Source organism: Salvelinus sp. IW2-2015, linkage group LG20 (genome assembly GCF_002910315.2).
Source record: "Salvelinus sp. IW2-2015 linkage group LG20, ASM291031v2, whole genome shotgun sequence".
Classification (NCBI taxonomy): Eukaryota; Metazoa; Chordata; class Actinopteri; order Salmoniformes; family Salmonidae; genus Salvelinus; species Salvelinus sp. IW2-2015.
The window spans coordinates 7,554,198-7,574,329 of record NC_036860.1 but is presented as its reverse complement, the minus strand read 5'-3'; the positions used below and the strand labels follow the sequence as shown (position 1 = coordinate 7,574,329).

The following is a 20,132-nucleotide window of genomic DNA, read 5'->3' as shown; positions in this document are numbered from 1 at the left end:
ACTTCAGTTAGTACTTAACACGGCTGCTAGAATCTTAACTAGACTAAATCTGATCATATTACTCCAGTGCTAGCCTCCCTACACTGGCTTCCTGTTAAGGCTAGGGCTGATTTCAAGGTTTTACTGCTAACCTACAAAGCATTACATTGGCTTGCTCCTACCCATCGTTCTGATTAGGTCCTGCCGTACATACCTACACGTACGCTATGGTCACAAGACGCAGGCCTCCTTACTATCTCTAGAATTTCTAAGCAAACAGCTAGAGGCAGGGCTTTCTCCTATAGAGCTCCATTTGTATGGAATGGTCTRCCTATCCACGTGAGAGACGCAGACTCAGTCTCGACCTTYAAGTCTTTATTGAGGACTCATCTCTTCAGTAGGTCCTATGATTGAGTGTAGTCTGGCCCAGGAGTGTGAAGGTAAACGGAAAGGMACTGGAGCAACAAACCTCCCTTGCTGTCTCTGCCTGGCCGGTTCCCCTCTCTCCACTGGGATTCTCTGCCTCAAACMCTATWACAGGGGCTGAGTCACTGGCTTACTGGTGCTCTTCCATGCCGTCCYTAGGAGGGTTGAGTAACTGACGTGATCTTCCTGTCCGGGTTGGCGCCCCACCTCGGGTTCATAGTGTGGAGGAGATCTTCGTGGGCTWTACTCAGCCTTGTCTCAGGATGGTAAGTTGGTGGTTGAAGATATCCCTCTAGTGGTGCAGGGGCTGTGCTTTTGCAAAGTGGGTGGGGTTATATCCTGCCTGTTTGGCCCTGTCCGGGAGAATCGGTGGACGGGGCTAGTGTCTCCCAATCCCTCCGGTTTCAGCCTCCAGTATTTTTGCTGTAATAGTTTATGCGTTGGGGGGCTAGGGTCAGTCTTATATCTGGAGTATTTCTCCTGTCTTATCCGGTGTCCTGTGTGTATATTCTCTCTCTCAACCCTACCTGGCCTGATGACTCCTTGCTGTCCACCTGGTTGTGCTGCTGCTACAGTTTCAACTGTTCTGCCTGCGGCTATGGAACCTTGACCTGTTCACTGGACATGCTACCTTGTCCCAGACCTGCTGTTTTCAACTCTTTAGAGACAGCAGGTGCGGTAGAGATACTCTGAATGATCGGCTATGAAAAGCCAACTGACATTTACTCCTGAGGTGCTGACCTGTTGCACCCTCTACAACCACTGTGATYATTAATACTTGACCTTGCTCGTCATCTATGAACATCTTGGCAATGTTCTGTTATAATCTCTTCTGTGAGAATCTCCCATCGTATGTCAGACACTAGTCACATGGTCTCATTGATAGAGGGCTTAGGAAGGATACTAGAGGGCACCCTGCTGGCCACTTTTGATGTGGAGAGCTTGTACACTAACATCCCACACACTGGAGGCTTGCAGGTGCTGCAACACTTCCTTCWGCAGAGAGACTCTGCCCTTGCTCCTCCATCCAATGATTACATCTTACTGAACTGGTATAATCCAATATCTACTTTGTCTTTGAGTCTGACTTTTTCCTTCAAATTCAGGGTGTAGCCATGGGCTAGTGGCAGACTCCCCCCCCTCCCCTCCCCTCCCCTCCCCTCACTGTATGTGGGACAATTTGAAGAAGCACTCCTTTATAAAACAGACACACCCCTTACTTTCTAAAATACTCCTATGGAAGAGATACATAGCTGATGTCTTTGTGCTCTGGGAAGGAAGTCAGCAGGAACTAAATTAATTCCAAACTCATCACCTGTTCATGTGGAAAAGCCTACGYCGGACAAACGAAAAGACAATTAAAACAACGCATAGCTGAACACCGCAGCGCAATCAGATGGAAGACCACTGACTATCCAGTARCAGCTAACTTTGTTGAAGCTAACCATCCAATCTCCTCCCTCAAAATGCACAAGCATTGAGCATGTTGCTCTACCAAGGAGAGGAGATAACATCGAGATCCTACTACTACAAAGGGAGGCTTACTGGATAGCCTATCTAAAAACATTGATCCCTAGTGGTCTGAATATTGACTTTGATCTCAGGCCCTTATGAACAATTCTTTCTTTTATGAACAAGTCTTATAAATTGATATATTCTTTCTACAGCTTATTAGCGTACACCTAATATGTTCCCTGTTGATGACACTCATTATACATTAAGATTGAACCAAAAGATTACACGTAACAAATATGAAATTAAATACAAAACAATTATGTGAAATTGAATTAAACAATAATGTATGTTGATGCTAATATGAAGTATAATATTCAATTATTTTTCTATGATAATAGCGTAATATATTTACTATGCCATAAACAAATGTTTTTTTTAAACAGTTTCTGTGCCTTCCTACCATGAGGAAGGCACAGTGATGCCGAAACTTTGGTAAATACCCATTAAATTGCTGGGAGTTTATACATGGAGTGTGTGACTTTTTAAAAAATAGTTTATTCACCGTTAGTCAGCACCTCAACACAAACACATTTTTTGGGGTGTGCGCCAGCTCATGTTTTTTAATAAACCTCCACCGGGCACAGCCAGAAGAGGACTGCCCACCCCTCATAGCATGGTTCCTCTCTAGAYTTCTGYCTAGGTTCCGGCCTTTCTAGGGAGTTTTTCCTAGCCACYGTGCTTCTACACCTGCATTGCTTGCTGTTTGGGGTTTTAGGCTGAGTTTCTATACAGCACTTTGACATCAGCTGATGTAAGGGCTTTATAAAATACATTTGATTGAAAGATTCCTCGACTTTCAATTTTGTTTTCCCTTAAGTGAGAGAGAGCAGAGTTMTCTACACTCATTGATAAGAATAGTTACACACTCAAACACACAGTAACCATCTTGAGGCATCTGTTCACTGTGTTGACTGTAGGACCAGAGATTGAAGCCTGTCCCWGGGCTTGTGTTATTGTAGCTTTGGTGAGTTGGGTGGAGTAGGATGAAGTTGCCCCTAGATGCTGATCTTGGGCATTTTCCCCCAATAATGTGGATTGGGGGAGAGGAAGTTGATCCTAGAYCTGTACTTAAGGGAAACTTCACCCGGCGCAACAATGGGTTGAGGGAGGTGGTCAGTAGCGTGTTACTTCAACTTCTTAGTGTCGASACGTTTGGTCTTCTTGGCCAGAGCAATGGCATCCAGGTGCAGGTTACGGTTGAGGATGACAGAACCACAGGTGAGAGCCCCAGCCAGTGCACCAGCAAAGCCACACACAAACACATCCTGACCTGTACACAGAACACAAACACAAGAACATCAACGTGCAGTAGAAACCAGAGCCAATATAGACCTTTAATACTGAAGTTAAACGTATGACTTATCCAAATGCTAAGCCATTAGTTAGCCTATCGAAAACATAGACATATAGCTTCTCTATGATATATCCTTGGACCCCATCAGCCATATAAGTTTCTGACCTGTGAGGTAAAGGTTCTTCAGGGGTGTCTGGGGCCTCACRGTGGCATTGCACTCAGCGCTGAAACGAGCTGTGCCATGGTCTGCTCCATAGATCTCCCCTTTCGGGGCTCCAATGTAGTGTGTGTTTGTTATGGGTGTTCCAGCCTCGATGAACTCAACCTAAAGACAGACCGAGGGAGACAAGGGAGACGTATGTTTCCATCGAGGTATTAAGTTACACCATKTGTCAAAATTGAAAAGGAAGTGTGTCCATGTTCCAGCTTGCTAGTAAATCCTCCATAGAGATGTTAGTTTCCTGGAAAAAGCAGTCTACCAGAGTTTAGTATGAATGGGCCAAATGCTCTACCTTGTCCCTGGTAATCTTGGGGAAGACACTCATCACCACCTCCAGAATCGAGTCACAGAATATCTGCTTCAGCTCCTTGTAATCAGTCCCTCTGTTGGTCACCTTGTCATCCTTCCACTCCTCAAACCACTCATAGTTAGCRAAGCTCACCAGACTCAGGGTGGACTTGCCTGTGAAGAATGGGAAAAGAAAGGGGGTTGAAACATGTCTGTTCAGCCTTCATTCTGATGGCATCAGATATTGTAGTTGTGTGCACCTCCAAGAATCTAAATGACAAAATGTTTTTGTATGGTGTAGATCAGAGACCAGCAGGCTGGGTTCAGGAACACATTGCAACACTAACGCATTAACATTGGACAGTCAATAGAATGGAACAAATCAACTTTGAAAAGGAATTTGATAGCCTGGACAGAGCAACCATCTTGGTACCTAATAGAAAACTACAGAATCCTGTTGTATGTTGTCTTTAGTATTTTGTTCCAACTGTTGTCTTGTCTGTGTGTCCATGAAGTAAATAAAACATGTCACAAAAAATAAGAAAAGACAGTCTCACATCAGGAATAAAACTAGAACTAGGTCAAACATCTAACACGGCAACCCTCAGGGGAAAAGAAAGGGTCAACCCAGAAACACCTGGAGGAGAGACGTCCAGGCGAGAGCAGCCTCAACTGGTACAACCTGGAAAAACTTGCCTCCGAACCGAGTAAGATGTAGGACATTAGTCAATGGATTATACTCCTTATAGGAGCCACGGGTTTAAATAAGTCAGTCAGTCAGTGGCTGATACATTTCCAAGGATAAAAATKATGAAATCATTTATTATGGTGAATCCGTGCTAACACTAGTCTTGTTTCTGTACCTGGTGATCGTTCCTCCCAGGTGGGATCTTTGGCTGATGGAGAGGCCACAAAGAGCATGGGAACACTTTTCGCTGACTCCTCCCTGTTCCCCTTCAGATAGGTCTCAACCCTGTAACATCCAGATAATGGGTTTAGTAAGATACTGTAGGCTCTTTAACACTACAGTGGAGAACACGTCACCCTTCTCAGATTCTGATGCACATATAGAGTGCATTCGGAAAGTATTCAGACCACTTCACTTCTTCCACATTTTGTTACGTTACAGCCTTATTCTAAAATCTATTCAATTGTTTTTCCCCCCTCATCACTCTACACACAATACCCCATAATGACAAAGCAAAAACGTTATTTTTGTTATGTTTGCAAATGTATTCATATAAAAAAAATATTACCTTTACATAGTATTCAGACCCTTTAAATCAGTACTTTGTGGAAGCACCTTTGACAGCCTCGAGTCTTCTTGGGTATGACACTACAAGCTTGGCACACGTGTATTTGGAGAGTTTCTCCCATTGTTCTCTGTAGATCCTCTCAAGCTCGGTCAGGTTGGATGGGGAGCGTCGCTTCACAGCTATTTTCAGGTCTCTCCAGAAATGTTTGATCGGGTTCAAGGTTGGGCTCTGGCTGGGCCACTCAAAGGACATTCAGAGACTTGTCCCGAAGCCACTCCTGTGTCGTCGTGGCTGTGCGCTTACGGTCGTTGTCCTGTTGTAAGGGGAACCGTCGCCCTAGTCTGAGGTCCTGAGCAGGTTTTTAATCAAGGACCTCTGTACTTTGCTCCGTTCATCTTTCCTCGATCCGGACTAGTCTTCCAGTCCCTGAATAACGTCCCCACAGCATTCTGCTGCCACCACCATGCTTCACCGTAGGGATGGTATTGGCCAGGTGATGAGCGGTGCCTGGTTTCCTCCAGATGTGACGCTTGGCATTCAGGCCAAAGAGTTCAATCTTGGTTTAATCAGACCAGAGAATCTTGTTTTTCAGTCAGAGTCCTTTCGGTGCCTTTTGGCAAACTCCAAGCGGGCTGTCATGTGCCTTTTACAGAGGAGTGGTTTCCGTCTGGCCACTCTACCCTAAAAAAGCCTGATTGATGGAGTGCTGCAGAGATGGTTGTGTTTCTGGAAGGTTCTCCAAACTCCACAGAGGAACTCTGGAGCTCTGTCAGAGTGACCATCAGGTTTTTGGTCACCTCCCTGACCAAGGCCCTTTCCCCCCCCCAATTGCTCAGTTTGGCCAGGCAGCCAGCTCTACGAAGAGTCTTGGTGGTTCCAAACTTCTTCCATTTAAGAATGATGGAGGCCACTGTGTTCTTGGGGACCTTCAATACTGCAGAMATKTTTTGGTACCCTTCCCCAGAACTGTGCCTCGACACAATACTGTCTCGGAGCTCTACGGACAATATCTTCGACCTCATGGCTTGGTTTTTGCTCTGACATGCACTGTCAACTGTGGGACCTTATAGGTGGACTCCAATCAATTTGTAGAAACATCACAAGGATGATCAATGGAAACAGGATGCACCTGAGCTCAATTTCGAGTCTCATAGCAAAGAGACAGAATACTTATGTATTGTATTATTTCTTTTTATATACTTTTGCAAAAAATTCTAAAAYCTTTTTTCACTTTATCATTATGGGGTATAGTGTGTAGATTGATGAGGGGAAAAAATATTGTCTACATTTTAGAATAAGGCTGTAACGTAACAAAATGTGGAAAAAGTGAAGGGGTCTGAATACTTTCCGAATGCACTGTAGACCGTGCTTGTTAAACAGTGTGAACATCTATTGAGGTTCCAAACATGTGAAATTAGTGTAGTGGTGAGTGTGAACTGATACTATCTATTTTGACAACACCCCATTTTAGTTTATACCAAACAGATTACTGTAACAGCACAATCTTTGATGCACACGGTAAAAGGTAGTGAAATACAGAATACGTGACTACGTAGACTCACTATCAGTCTCATGTACCGTAGGTTATGTAAGGTCACTGCTCTCTCTTAAAGTCCACACCACAATACATTACACAATGCATGCATATGCAACACATCAGATATATGTTAATAAGGACAAATAAGGTGTACATTTAAATAAATAGACAAGTCATTAGACAGTGGGGCCTACGGGGACACGCCAAACATTTAGGGTTRAACAAAGAGMGGAAGSACCTACAGTTCATCCATGTTGTGCTCCGTGAAGATCCAGTAGTTGTCTGCTTTGAGGCCCAGGTCCTCCTTGGTTCCAGTCAGGCCCAGGAAGATGCTCAGACCTCCCGCCCCGTTTTTCATCATACCAAGCTGCTTCTGGATGGCTGCAGGGCATCGCAAGATCATACAACATTCATGATTAGTAGGGATGTGAATCTTTCCCTTTCAAGAAGATTCTATATGTATCAAAGATACATGGGCTCCGACACGCTAAGTTTTAGTTTGAAATGATTTGGTTTGATTAGAGRAACAAATCGATGMGGTTCGGTGCACTAACATTTGTTGCATAAACACATTCATTTGAAATTCAAATCTGCAGCTGATGGAGCTGTGTGTGTACGTGATGTATAGGTCTATGGTGTATGATTAGGAATAGGCCTACCTCTAATTGGTCAGYGCGCAAAGCTATGGACAGCGTGCAGTTTAACTAGCCTACTGACATTGCCTGGGGTTGTTAAATATGACTTGAAAAATGACTTGAAGATCAATGACTCAACATAATTCCACACTTAGTTTGACACTGAAGGACAGGAAACAAGTGTCACAAAAGATGAGGTATTTTCGGAAGGTAGAAAGAAAGTAATTTGAAMCCAAAAACAATTGCTGTACCTGCAATTTATAACATTTGAATCGATTTTCTGACCGATGCATGCTACATTTGGATCGGTTTGGGGTCTTTTTGCACAGATATCTTAAACATTTGAACCAGGGACCGATGMCCAGTGGTGAACTGTTACATCATTAATGATTAGGCATCACAAGAACAAAGAAACATTATCTAGACAAGTGTCAACTAACAATTCAGTMTTTTTAAACRCAGACATCTTGAACATACACYTTAAYACCCTCACCCACCTGGCATGGCCTGGAGTTCCTTAGGCAGCAGCTGCTGGTAGGTGTTGAAGATGCCGGCGTTRGAGATGACCATTGGAGCAAGCACATGGATCTCCTCCTGACCCTTCATCACGCTCACACCTGAAACCATGGGAACCAGAGGTGGTCAAATCTGACCATCTGTGTGATCAATCAATTCATCTTTCATCCAGTCCTATTCACCAATAGCCTCCTTGTTGTCGTTGAACAGGATGCGGTTGACTGGGGCGCGGACGAGCACGGCCCCCCCGGCTTTCTCAACGATAGGGATCATGTGGTAGGCGATCTCACTGGCTCCTCCTATTGGGTACCAGGCGCCAGTCAGGTAGTGGCAGACCATCAGGCTGTGCATGGAGAAGCTGGCATCCTTGGGCATGTTACCTGCAGTTACACAACAAAATGGAGTCCTATAAAACCAAATACACTACAAAAAGAGATGCAATTAATTTGGTCCACGTGGAGAGAATGTGTGTCCCCCAAATGGCACAAATTAGTGAACCACATAGGGAATAGGGAGATGGCAGTGGTTATACTCTCCACTATCAGGAACTACAGCTGTCTACCCTACCGTAAGTGCCAAAGATGTAGCTGAASATGACCCTGAGGTCATTGTTCTTAGTCAGCTCGTTGACCACCTCTGTCACGCTGCGAGACGCCATGCGGAAGAAGAATGACAGACGATTGGCCAGGCCCGTGTACACCAGGAACTTGGCCAGGGGGAGAGGAATGAGCTTCAGCAGACCCAGGAACCAAATGTTGTGTCCTGCTTTCTGTAGATGGAATACATACAGCACCAGTCACAAGTTTGGACACACCTACTCATTCAAGGGTTTTTCTTTATTTTGACTATTGTCTACATTGTAGAATAATAGTGAAGACATCAAAACTATGAAATAACACATATGGAATCATGTAGTAAGCAAAAAAAGTATTAAACAAATCAAATGTTATTTGTCACATGCACCGAATACAGCCTTCACCTTACAGTGAAATGCTTACTTACAAGCCCTTAACCAACAATGCAGTTAAGAAAATATATATAAAAAATTTAAAAAAGTTATGATAACAAATTATTAAAGAGCCTAAATGTACCTACTAACCTAAATTAGTTTTCACTTCAGAACCTTTTTATGAAATAAATTGTTTTCTTGCTCTACCGGTACAGAGTTAATGTGCGGGGCACCGGTGTCGAGGTAATATTGTACCGGTAGAGTTATTAAAGTGATTATGCATAGATAATAAACAGAGTAGTAGCAGCGTTCTGGGGGGGGGGGGGGGGGGCAATGCCATAGTCTGAGAAGCCATTTGATTAGATGTTCAGGAGTCTTATGGCTTGGGGGTAGAAGCTGTTTAGGATCCTTTTAACATAGACTTGGCACTCCGGTACCGCTTGCCTTGCTGTAGCAGAGAAAACAGTCTGACTGGGGTGGGTGGAGTCTGACAATTTTTAGGGCCTTCCTCTGACACCGCCTGGTATAAAGGTCCTGGATGGCAGGAAGCTTGGCCCCGGTGATTTACTAGGCCGTACGCACTACCCTCTGTAGTGCCTTGCGGTCGATGCCGAGCAGTTGCCATACCAGGCAGTGATGCAACCCGTCAGGATGCTCTCGATGGTGCAGCTGTAGAACTTTGAGGATCTGAGGACCCATGCCAAATCTTTCAGTCTCCTGAGGGGAATAGGTTTTGTCGTGCCCTCTTCACAACTGTCTTGGTGTGCTTGGACCATGTTATTTTGTTGGTGATGTGGACGGCAAGGAACTTGAAGCTCTCAATCTGCTCAACTACAGCCCCGTCGATGAGAATGGGGGCGTGCTCGGTCCTCCTTTTCCTGTAGTCCACAATCATTTCCTTTCTGATCACGTTGAGGGAGAGGTTGTTGTCCCGGCACCACATGGTCAGGTCTCTGACCTCCCCCCTATAGTCTGTTTCATCGGTGTCAGTGATCTGTCACTGTTGCATCATCAGCAAACTTAATGATGGTGTTGGAGTCATGCCTGGCTATGCAGTCATGAGTGAACAGGGAGTACAAGAGGGGACTGAGCACGCCCCGAGGGGCCCCGTGTTGAGAGTCAGCAAGGCGGATGTGTTGTTACCTACCCTTACCACCTGAGGCAGCCCGTCAGGAAGTCCAGGATCCAGTTGCAGAGGGAGGTGTTTAGTCCCAGGGTCCTTAGCTTAGTGATGCACTTTTTAGGGCACTATGGTGTTGAACGCTGATCTGTAGTCAATGAATAGCATTCTCCGTAGGTGCTCCTTTTGTCCAGGTGGGAAAAGGCAGTGTGGACCGCAATAGAGATTGCATCATCTGTGGATCTTTTGGTGCGGTATGTAAATTGGAGTGGGTCAAGGGTTTCTGGGATAATGGTATGGATGTGAGCCATGACCAGCCTTTCAAAGCATTTCATGGCTACAGACGTGAGTGCTAAGGGTCAGTAGTAATTTAGGCAGGTTACCTTAGTGTTCTTGAATACAAGGACTATGGTGGTCTGCTTGAAACATGTAGGTATTACAGACAGAGAGGGAGAGGTTGAAAATGTCAGTGAAGACACTTGCCAGTTGATCAGCGCATGCTCGGAGTACACGTCCTTGTAATCCGTCTGGCGCTGCGGCCTTGTGAATGTTGACCTGTTAAAAGGTCTTACTCACATTGGCTACAGAGAGTGATCACAGTCATCCGGAACAGCTGATGCTCTCATGCATGTTTCAGTGTTAACTTCTGTGCTCGCCTCAAAGAAAGTATTTAGTTCATCTGGTAGGCTCATGTCACTGGGTAGCTCTCGGCTGTGCTTCCCTTTGTAGTCTGTAATAGTTTCCAGGCCCTGCCACATCCGACGAGCCGGTGTTGTACGATTCGATCTTAATCCTGTATTGACACTTTGCCTGTTTGATGGTTYGTCGGAGGGCATAGCAGGATTCCTTATAAGCTTCCGGGTTAGAGTCCCGCTCCTTGAAAGCGGCAGCTCTACGCTTTAGTTCAGTCCGGATGTTGCCTGTAATCCAAGGCTTTTGGTTGGGGTATGTGTAACGGATGTGAAATGGCTAGCTAGTTAGCGGTTACGCGCTAATAGCGTTTCAATCGGTTACGTCTCTTGCTCTGAGACTTGAAGTAGGGTTTCCCCTTGCTCTGCAAGGGCCGCGGCCTTTGTGGAGCGATGGGTAACGATGCTTCGTGGGCGACCGTTGTTGATGTGTGCAGAGGGTCCCTGGTTCACGCCCGTGTCGGGGCGAGGGGATGGTCTAAAGTTATACTGTTACATATGTACGTACAGTCACTGTGGGGACGACGTCCTCGATGCACTTATTGATGAAGTGCCAGCATCGGTCTGTGGTGGTATGTAGACAGCTACAATAAATGCAGATGAACACTCTAGGATGATAGAGTATCTCATGATAAGCTGTAGACCACACTACCTCAGGCGAGCAAAACCTTGAGACTTCCTTAGATATCGTGCACCAGCTGTTGTTCACATAAATGCGTAGGCCCCGGCCCCGTGTCTCACCAGAGGCTGCTGTTCTGTTCTGCCGATAGAGTGTATAACCCACCAGCTGTATGTTCTTAATGTCGTCGTTCAGCCCGTTGGTAGGATAAACGTGCTTTCAGTTCGTCCCATTTATTTTCCAGCGATTGAACGTTAGCTAGCAGGATGGAAGGCAACGTCAGATTAGCCACTTGCCCCCTGATGCTCACAAGGCACCCTGATCTCTTATTGCGAAGTCTCCGTTTCCTTCTCCAGCAAATAACGGGGATCTGGGCCTAGTCGGGTGTCTGTATTATATCCCTCCCGTCCGACTCATTGAAGAAGAACTCTTCGTCCAGTTTGAGGTGAGCAATCGCAGTTCTGATGTCCAGAAGCTCTTTTCGGGCATAAGAGACGGTAGCAGCAACATTAGGTACAAAACAAGTTACGAACAAYGCAAAAAACAAACAAAATAGCATGGTTGGTTAAGAGCCGATAAGACGGCAGCCTTCCCCTCCGGCGCCATCAGCCAACTATATTTTATGTTTGAGATTCTTCATAGTAGCCACTCTTTGCCATAATGACAGCTTTGCACACTCTTGACTCAACAACCCTTGCCCTCAACACAGATGACAAACATAACAGACCAGTCCCCAGATGGTAGCTCCTCTTTGCCAAAGTGCAATCTCACAATTCCCTGCATAGAGCCCAACCTATCCCTGAAATAAGTAGGGAAAAGGTTCTGAGCTCAGATAACAGCACAAGGCAGTCAGCATAAACCACAATTTCCAATAACAGCAGTAACATTAGCACAAGCAGCAGCATAGTAGTCTATTCATCTTGCACAGCTGATTACTTAGTTGACCTTAAACATCAAATACCAAACAATCACCATTACTGTTCCATTCAAACGCTTGTCAACTGATGTCTACGGTATGAAGTTATTGATGACATCATGTAACAGCACCATACCTTGACCAGCCTCATGTACTCATCGATGGCCGCCTCCTCCCCAGGAAATAACTTCTTCAGCTCGTCAGGGAAACGGTTCCTGCCGCTGTAGATGGGGTAGGTGCGCCTGTTTCCAGGAGGGCCCAGCACCACCTGATCAAAGGGGTTGTCCAGCGGCTCCCACTGCARCTGACCATTGGTCAGCTGGTCAAGCATGCAGCGGAATGGCTTATGTTCCAACAGGTCCCCGATGTAGTGGATACCTGTGGTGGAGGCATGATTGATAGATGTATTTTATTATTAGATTGTCTTATATATTTAGGATGTCTAGCTCACATCACATGGGCTTATAAGACACAGTATTATTGATRCATAGTTTGCATTTACAGTGTTTCACACTTAGACACAAACTCACAATTTTTTTGTTGTTGAGACAGAACCAGGCTAGGGTCAGCCCAGGACATGTGGTCAGAACATGCGTTCAGTTTTTTTAGGAACTCATTCAGGGTCTCAACTTACTGTTGAGAGTTGGAATAGTAGAATACATAAGGTGCCATTTTTCTCTACGCCCCATGGCAAAATGTGTAGAACTGCAGGAAAATGTCATTTTTTCTCTTTTCGCTGTCAAGAGGGGGAGGGCTCTAAAATGTGTAGGGAAATTTTACTTGGGGCCCTCAAAAGGCTAGGGCCGGCTCTGTCTGCATGTGTGGGTATCTGATGTAGGTATGAAGAACCCCACCACCATCAAAAAGTTGCCCATCCCTGGTTTAGGTCAACAACAGAAATAGACTAGGTTCGTCACCACTACCACTTCCACCTCTGAGTAAAGGAAGGTATCTACCACATTTAGTAAGGAATAGTAAACTGATAGCTGCCTTCTAGGTAAGGAAAGGTAAACTGATAGCTGCCTTCTAGGTAAGGAAAGGTAAACTGATAAGAGCCTTCTCACCCACGTCAAACTCAAAGCCTTTCTCTGTAAAGGTGTGGCAGCAGCCTCCAGCCCGATCATGTTGCTCCAGAACCAGGACCCGCTTTCCAACCTTAGCAAGCAGCACCGCCACCCCAAGACCACCAATTCCACTGCCAATGACAATCGCATCTAGTTTCTCAGGTACTTTACTGGCCAAGAAACCTGGTAAGGAAGAGTAATAAAAACATACAATTAACACAGTTAAATCTTCTTACATTAAACAAATAACGATGTGTTCCAGCAATATTATCCCATGGACTGTGCAAAGACAGCCTATAACCCCGTTTCCATCCGAAACCATTTCATGCGGATGAATTACCTGACCCATGAAAAAAAGTTACGACCGCATTTTCATGGAAACATTAAAATACAGTACCATTATATAGGCATAAATGCAAACCGAATTTGTTCGTTCGACATGGTGGGRTCTTTTTRTGTCGGTAAAATKAATTATGCGATAAATTAATTATKTGCACTACGTAATTACGTACAGCGTTTTATCCGCAAAAAGTCAGTGTGATGGAAAAACATGKCTGGTGGTTTTATGCAGATTTTTGAATATTCGAATTAAAATCTGTCCCAAATTGGATGAAAGCCTAGCTAGTGGTACTGAAACAGGTGTTTGTGTAGTAGCTATAAACATGATATAGTGCGGGTGGATTTCATTTCAAAAATGAGTTTAGTCACGAGTGCAGTACAKTAGCTTTGGCCAGCTTGTGACGCAGTAYCGTCGGTGACAATCAGTGTAGCCATAGGATATTGTAAATCGTTATGTCAACGGTTCTAACAGACGACATAGTTGCCTGACCTGCTTTCCTACTTCAAATGAATGCTAATACTCTTGGAATACATGTGAACGACAGAGCAATTTAATTATGCAACAAGATACAACTTTCGAATGTAAATCTATTTGCGCACATATTCCTAGGAAACGATATTTCCCGCATGTATTGGTAATCGGTCAAGCCTTGTGTCCACGAGACTCACCCTGCTTCAGAACTTTGTTTTTCTCCTTCTTTTGGGTGACCAGTGGTTTAAGCGGCGCACGAGTGTCGATATCGAAAGGATTTGGTCCGGATGTACGGAACACATATTTGTATAGGAATGCAGCTAGAGCCGCACAACTGATTGCTACAATGATCCACATTTTACGAATTTTAATCAGGGCACCGTCTCACTTTTCGAAGTGGACACACACTTCCGCGTGCGAACAAGGTCTGCAGTGGTTCAGAGCCACTTGGAACAACTTCCACGCATGACAGACAACACGTGTGTTTAATTCAAGTGTTTATGGTAGTATCTCCGTCGTTTTCAGCCAAAGAACATCAGGATTACTAAATAGTGTAAAACCGACGCCCACAGCTGATTCGCCCAGACTGTATAATGAGGATTCTATTAAACTGACCGATTGTATAATGAGGATTCTATTAAACTGACCCGGGCTCAACGCGCGTAGTTTCTACCGGGTGAAAAGCGAGCTGCCTCCCAGGCATTAGCCGGCTGCACGTAAAACTCAGTTTTAGTCCAATTAACGTCAGATTTGACTTTTCGCAGCAGGTTAGGAGAATTCACGTAGCAGGTTATGATGATTAGGTTGAGGAAAATAGTTATATACTGAACAAAAATATAAACACAACAATTTCAAAGATTTTACTGCGTTACAGTTCATATGGGGAAATTAGTCAATTTAAATAAATTCATTAGGCCCTAATCTACGGATTTCACATGACTGGCCAGGGATGCAGCCAATCAGAATTAKTTTTCCCCCACAAAAGGGCTTGATTACAGACATAAATACTCCTGTTTCATCAGTTGTCCAGGTGGCTGGTCTCAGACGAMCCCAGGGTGAAGAAGCTCTTTGTGTTTATGGAAAAATTCAGCTCATGAAAYCAACACTTTACATGTTGCGTTTATATTTCTGTTCAATATAAATCGKCTCAAAACAAAAGTGACGTGGGTCAGYCAGCACGTTGAGTAATGAGTCGGATTCTGTTTTCAATTGCAAAAGTGATTGCTTTTGACAACGTTGTATCTGCCTTCCACATSAAACTAGKTTGAAAATTTGAACATATAATGTATGGAAAAGAGATGTTTCTGAACGATGGATCATGCTGCCTTATTGACAACATAAGGGAGTGGCGCAGATTGTTGTTCGACCTGAGCTGGGCACTCCTCCCTCACTGGCTTCAACTGGTGAAGTGATGGCCCATAGGCAGGTTCAACCGAGGCCATATTACACTGCTGCCACCGATTGAACATAGACTTCACAAAGAACATATCACTTATTCATGCATTACTTAAATGTGTTGACAGGACAGAAAATGATACCATTACATACCTCACCAGTATTTCACATATTAAAATATTGGACAGTGAAACATAGATCTTTTTTATTTAAAAAAAGTAAACCACAACAGTATCATGAGCAAGTTAAATACTAAAGCAATTGAGCAAAAACTGAAAAGGTATCCTAAAGTACAAAATACAGTATCATTTCCCCACACTGAAAATTCATACAAGATGTTAGTTTTATGCAAGTATTTGCATTGTCAATGAGAAACTCAGTGAATATACAGTACCAGTCAAAAGTTTGGAAACACCTACTCACTCAAGGGTTTGACTTTCTTTTTACATTGTAGAATAATGGTGAAGACTTCAAAATTATGAAATAACACATATGGAATCATGTAGTAACCCAAAAAATTGTTAMAATATTTTTTGATTTGTTTATTTTACATTCTTCAAAGTAGCCACCCTTTGCCTCGACAGCTTTGCACACTCTTGGCATTCTCTCAACCAGCTTCATGAGGTAGTCACCTGGAATGCATTTCAATTAACACGTGTGCCTTGTTAATTTGTGGAATTTCTTTCCTTAATGCATTTGAGCCAATCAGTTGTGTTGTAGGGGTGGAATACAGAAGATATACCTACCTAAGTCCATATTATGGCAAGAATAGCTCAAATAAGCAAAGAGTTAGCAAAGAGACAGTCCATCATTACTTTAAGACATGAAGGTAGGTCAATCTGGAAAATTTCAAAAACTTTAAAAATTACTTCAAGTGCAGTCACAAAAAACATTAAGCGCTATGATGAAACTGGCTCTCATGAGGACCGCCACAGGAAAGGAAGACCCAGAGTTACCTCTGCTGCAGAGGATAAGTTCATTAGAGATACCAGCCTCAGAAATTGCATCCCAAATAAATGCTTCACAGAGTTCAAGTAACAGACACATCTCAACATAAACTGTTCAGAGGAGACTGCGTGAATCAAGCCTTCATGATCAAATTGCTGCAAAGAAACCAGTACTAAAGGTCACCAATAAGGAGAAGAGACTTGCTTGGGCCAAGAAACACGAGCAATGGACATTAGACTGGTGGAATTCTGTTTTTTGGTCTGATGAGTCCGAAGTTGCGATTTTTGGTTCCAACCGCCGTGTCTTTGTGAGACGCAGAGTAGGTGAACGGATGATCTCTGCATGTGTGGTTCCCACTGTGAAACATGGAGGTGGTGGGATGGTGTGGGGGTGCTTTGCAGGTGACACTGTCAGTGATTTATTTAGAATTCAAGGCACACTTAACCAGCATGGCTACCACASCATTCTGCAGCGATACGCCATCCCATCTGGTTTGCGCTTAGTGGGACTATCATTTGTTTTTCAACAGGCAATGACCCAACACACCTCCAGTGTTAWTWGACCAAGAAGGAGAGTGATGTAGCAGAAATAGCAGTCGAATAGCAGAAACTATTACATTACAACGGAACGACTTGATTAGCGTAGTGTTAGCGTAGCGTTAGCTAGCTACATAGTTGTCTTTGCTGTCTTTGTATCCAAGATAATTGTGTAGTTTAGAGTAATTATCGAGGTTACCTAGCCAGCTACACTTTCAAACAAAGTCAACAACGCAGCCACTGCTAGCTAGCCTACTTCACCAGCCAGCAGTACTATATCATTTTAGTCAATAAGATTTTTTGCAACGTAAGCTTAACTTTCTGAACATTCGAGACGTGTAGTCCACTTGTATTCCAATCTCCTTTGCATTAGCGTAGCCTCTTCTGTAGCCTGTCAACTATGTGTCTGTCTATCCCTCTTCTCTCCTCTCTGCACAGACCATACAAACGCTTCACACCGCGTGGCCGCTGCTACTCTAACCTGGTGGTCCCAGCGCGCACGACCCACGTGGAGTTCCAGGTCTCCGGCAGCCTCTGGAACTGCCGATCTGCGGCCAACAAGGCAGAGTTCATCTCAGCCTATGCTTCCCTCCAGTCCCTCGACTTCTTGGCACTGACGGAAACATGGATTACCACTGATAACACTGCTACTCCTACTGCTCTCTCCTCGTCTGCCACGTGATTCTGGCCACGCCCGAGAGTTCTTCTGGATCAGCCGGACTGGGTTTGGCTAACTGGGATCTCATCTTCAAGTGGACATTCTCTTTTCTCCCCTGACCCATCTGTCTATCGCTCTTTGATTACCATGCTGTCAAGTTACCAGACCTTTCAAGCTTAACATCCTTATATTTATCCGCCTCCAGCAGGTTCCCTTGGAGAGTTCATCAATGAAGTTGACCCCTGATAAGTTCTTTCCTGGAGATGGCTCACCTCTCACAGTTCTGGGTGACTTTAACTCCCCGTCTACCTTTGGACTCATTCCTTCTCTGCTCCTTCTTTCCCTCTCTCTCTTTTGACCTCACCTCTCCTTCCCCCTACTCACGCAGGCAAATACGCTTGACCTCATCTTTACTAGATGCTGTTCTTCCACTATCTCATTGCAATCCCCTCCAAGTCTCCGACCACTACTTGTATCTTTTCCTCTCGCTCTCATCCAACATTCCCACATGCCTACTCGGATGGTATCGCGCCGTCCAACCTTCGCTCTCTCTCCCCCGCTATCTCCCTCTTCCATCCTATCATCTCTTCCTCTGCTCAAACCTTCTCCAACCTATCTCCTGATTCTGCCTCCTCAACCTCTCTCTCTCCTTTCTGCATCCTTGACTCTCTATGTCCTATCCTCCAGGCGGCTCGGTCCTCCCTCCTGCTCGTGGCTCGACGACTCATTGCGAGCTCACAGAACAGGGTCCGGGCAGCCGAGCGGAAATGGAGGAAAACTGCCTCCCTGCGGACCTGGCATCCTTTCACTCCTCTCTTCCACATTCTCCTCTTCTGTCTCTGCTGCTAAAGCCACTTTCTACCACTCTAAATTCCAAGCATCTGCCTCTAACCTAGGAAGCTCTTTGCCACCTTCTCCTCCCTCTGAATCCTCCTCCCTCCTCCCTCTCTTGCGGATGACTTCGTCAACCATTTTGAAAAGAAGGTCGACGACATCCGATCCTCGTTTGCTAAGTCAAACGACACCGCTGGTTCTGCTCACACTGCCCTACCCTGTGCTTTGACCTCTTTCTCCCCTCTCTCTCAGATGAAATCTGCGTCTTGTGACGGCCGGCCCACAACTGCCCGCTTGACCCTATCCCTCCTCTCTTCTTCCAGACCTTTCCGGAGACCTTCCCCTTACCTCACTGCATCACTCATCCTTGACCGCTGGCTACGTCCCTTCCGTCTTCAAGAGAGCGAGAGTTGCACCCTTCTGAAAAAACCTACACTCGATCCCTCCGATGTCAACAATACAGACAGTATCCCTTCTTTCTTTTCTCCAAAACTCTTGACGTGCCGTCCTTGGCCAGCTCTCCTGCTATCTCTCTCAGAATTACCTTCTTGATCCAAATAAGTCAGGTTTCAAGACTAGTCATTCAACTGAGACTGCTCTTCTCTGTGTCACGGAGGCGCTCCGCACTGCTAAAGCTAACTCTCTCTCCTCTGCTCTCATCCTTCTAGACCTATCGGCTGCCTTTGATACTGTGAACCATCAGATCTCCTCTCCACCTCTCCGAGTTGGGCATCTCCGGCGCGGCCCACGCTTGATTGCGTCCTACCTGACAGGTCGCTCCTACCAGGTGGCGTGGCGAGAATCTGTCTCCGCACCACGTGCTCTCACCACTGGTGTCCCCAGGGCTCTGTTCTAGCCTCTCCTATTCTCGCTATACACAAGTCACTTGGCTCTGTCATATCCTCACATGGTCTCTCCTATCATTGCTATGCAGACGACACACAATTAATCTTTTCCTTTCCCCCTCTGATAACCAGGTGGCGAATCGCATCTCAAATTCTGGCAGACAATATAGTGTGGATGACGGATCACCACTCAAGCTGAACCTCGGCAAGACGGAGCTGCTCTTCCTCCCGGGGAAGGACTGCCGTTCCATGATCTCGCTATCACGGTTGACAACTCCATTGTGTCCTCTCTCCAGAGTGCTAAGAACCTTGGCGTGATCCTGGACCACACCTGTCGTTCTCAACTAACATCAAGGGGTGACCCGTTCTGTAGGTTCATGCTCTACAACATTCGCAGAGTACGACCCTGCCTCACACAGGAAGTGGCGCAGGTCCTAATCAGGCACTTGTCATCTCCCGTCTGGATTACTGCAACTCGCTGTTGGCTGGGCTCCCTGCCTGTGCCATTAAACCCTACAACTCATCCAGAACGCCGCAGCCCGTCTGGTGTTCAACTTTCCAAGTTCTCTCACGTCACCCGCTCCTCGCTCTCTCCACTGGCTTCCAGTTGAAGCTCGCATCGCTAAACAGACATGGTGCTTGCCTACGGAGCTGTGAGGGGAACGGCACTCCGTACCTTCAGGCTCTGATCAGGCCCCTACACCCAAACAAGGCGACTGCGTTCATCCACCTCTGGCCTGCTCGCCTCCTCACTCTGAGGAAGTACAGTTCCGCTCAGCCCAGTCAAAACTTTTCGCTGCTCTGGCACCCCAATGGTGGAACAAACTCCCTCACGACGCAAGGTCAGCGGAGTCAATACCACTTCCGGAGACACCTGAAACCCACCTCTTAAGGAATACCTAGGATAGGATAAAGTAATCCTTCTAACCCCCCCCCCCCCCCCTTAAAAGAGTTAGATTGCACTATTGTAAGTGGTGTTGTCCACTGGATATCATAAGGTGAATGCACCAATTTGTAAGTCGCTCTGGATAAGAGCGTCCGCTAAATGACTTAAATGTAAATGTAAAATGTAATGTAGTGCT

At 45.4% G+C, this 20,132-nt stretch overlaps 1 protein-coding gene across 1 annotated transcript; it reads right to left on the bottom strand.

The window, feature by feature from the left end:
- Positions 1 to 2,005: 2,005 nt before the first annotated feature.
- Positions 2,006 to 14,514, bottom strand: LOC111981057 (all-trans-retinol 13,14-reductase). The gene is made up of 11 exons (XM_024012183.2): positions 14,032 to 14,514; positions 13,024 to 13,206; positions 12,096 to 12,337; positions 8,234 to 8,435; positions 7,849 to 8,046; positions 7,648 to 7,767; positions 6,758 to 6,896; positions 4,586 to 4,695; positions 3,727 to 3,896; positions 3,380 to 3,539; positions 2,006 to 3,190 (listed from the first exon to the last, which is right to left on the bottom strand). The coding sequence occupies exons 1-11, from the start codon at positions 14,189 to 14,191 to the stop codon at positions 3,045 to 3,047; spliced, it is 1,830 nt and encodes a 609-aa protein (XP_023867951.1). The 5' UTR covers positions 14,192 to 14,514; the 3' UTR covers positions 2,006 to 3,044.
- Between the last annotated feature and the right edge of the window lie 5,618 nt (positions 14,515 to 20,132).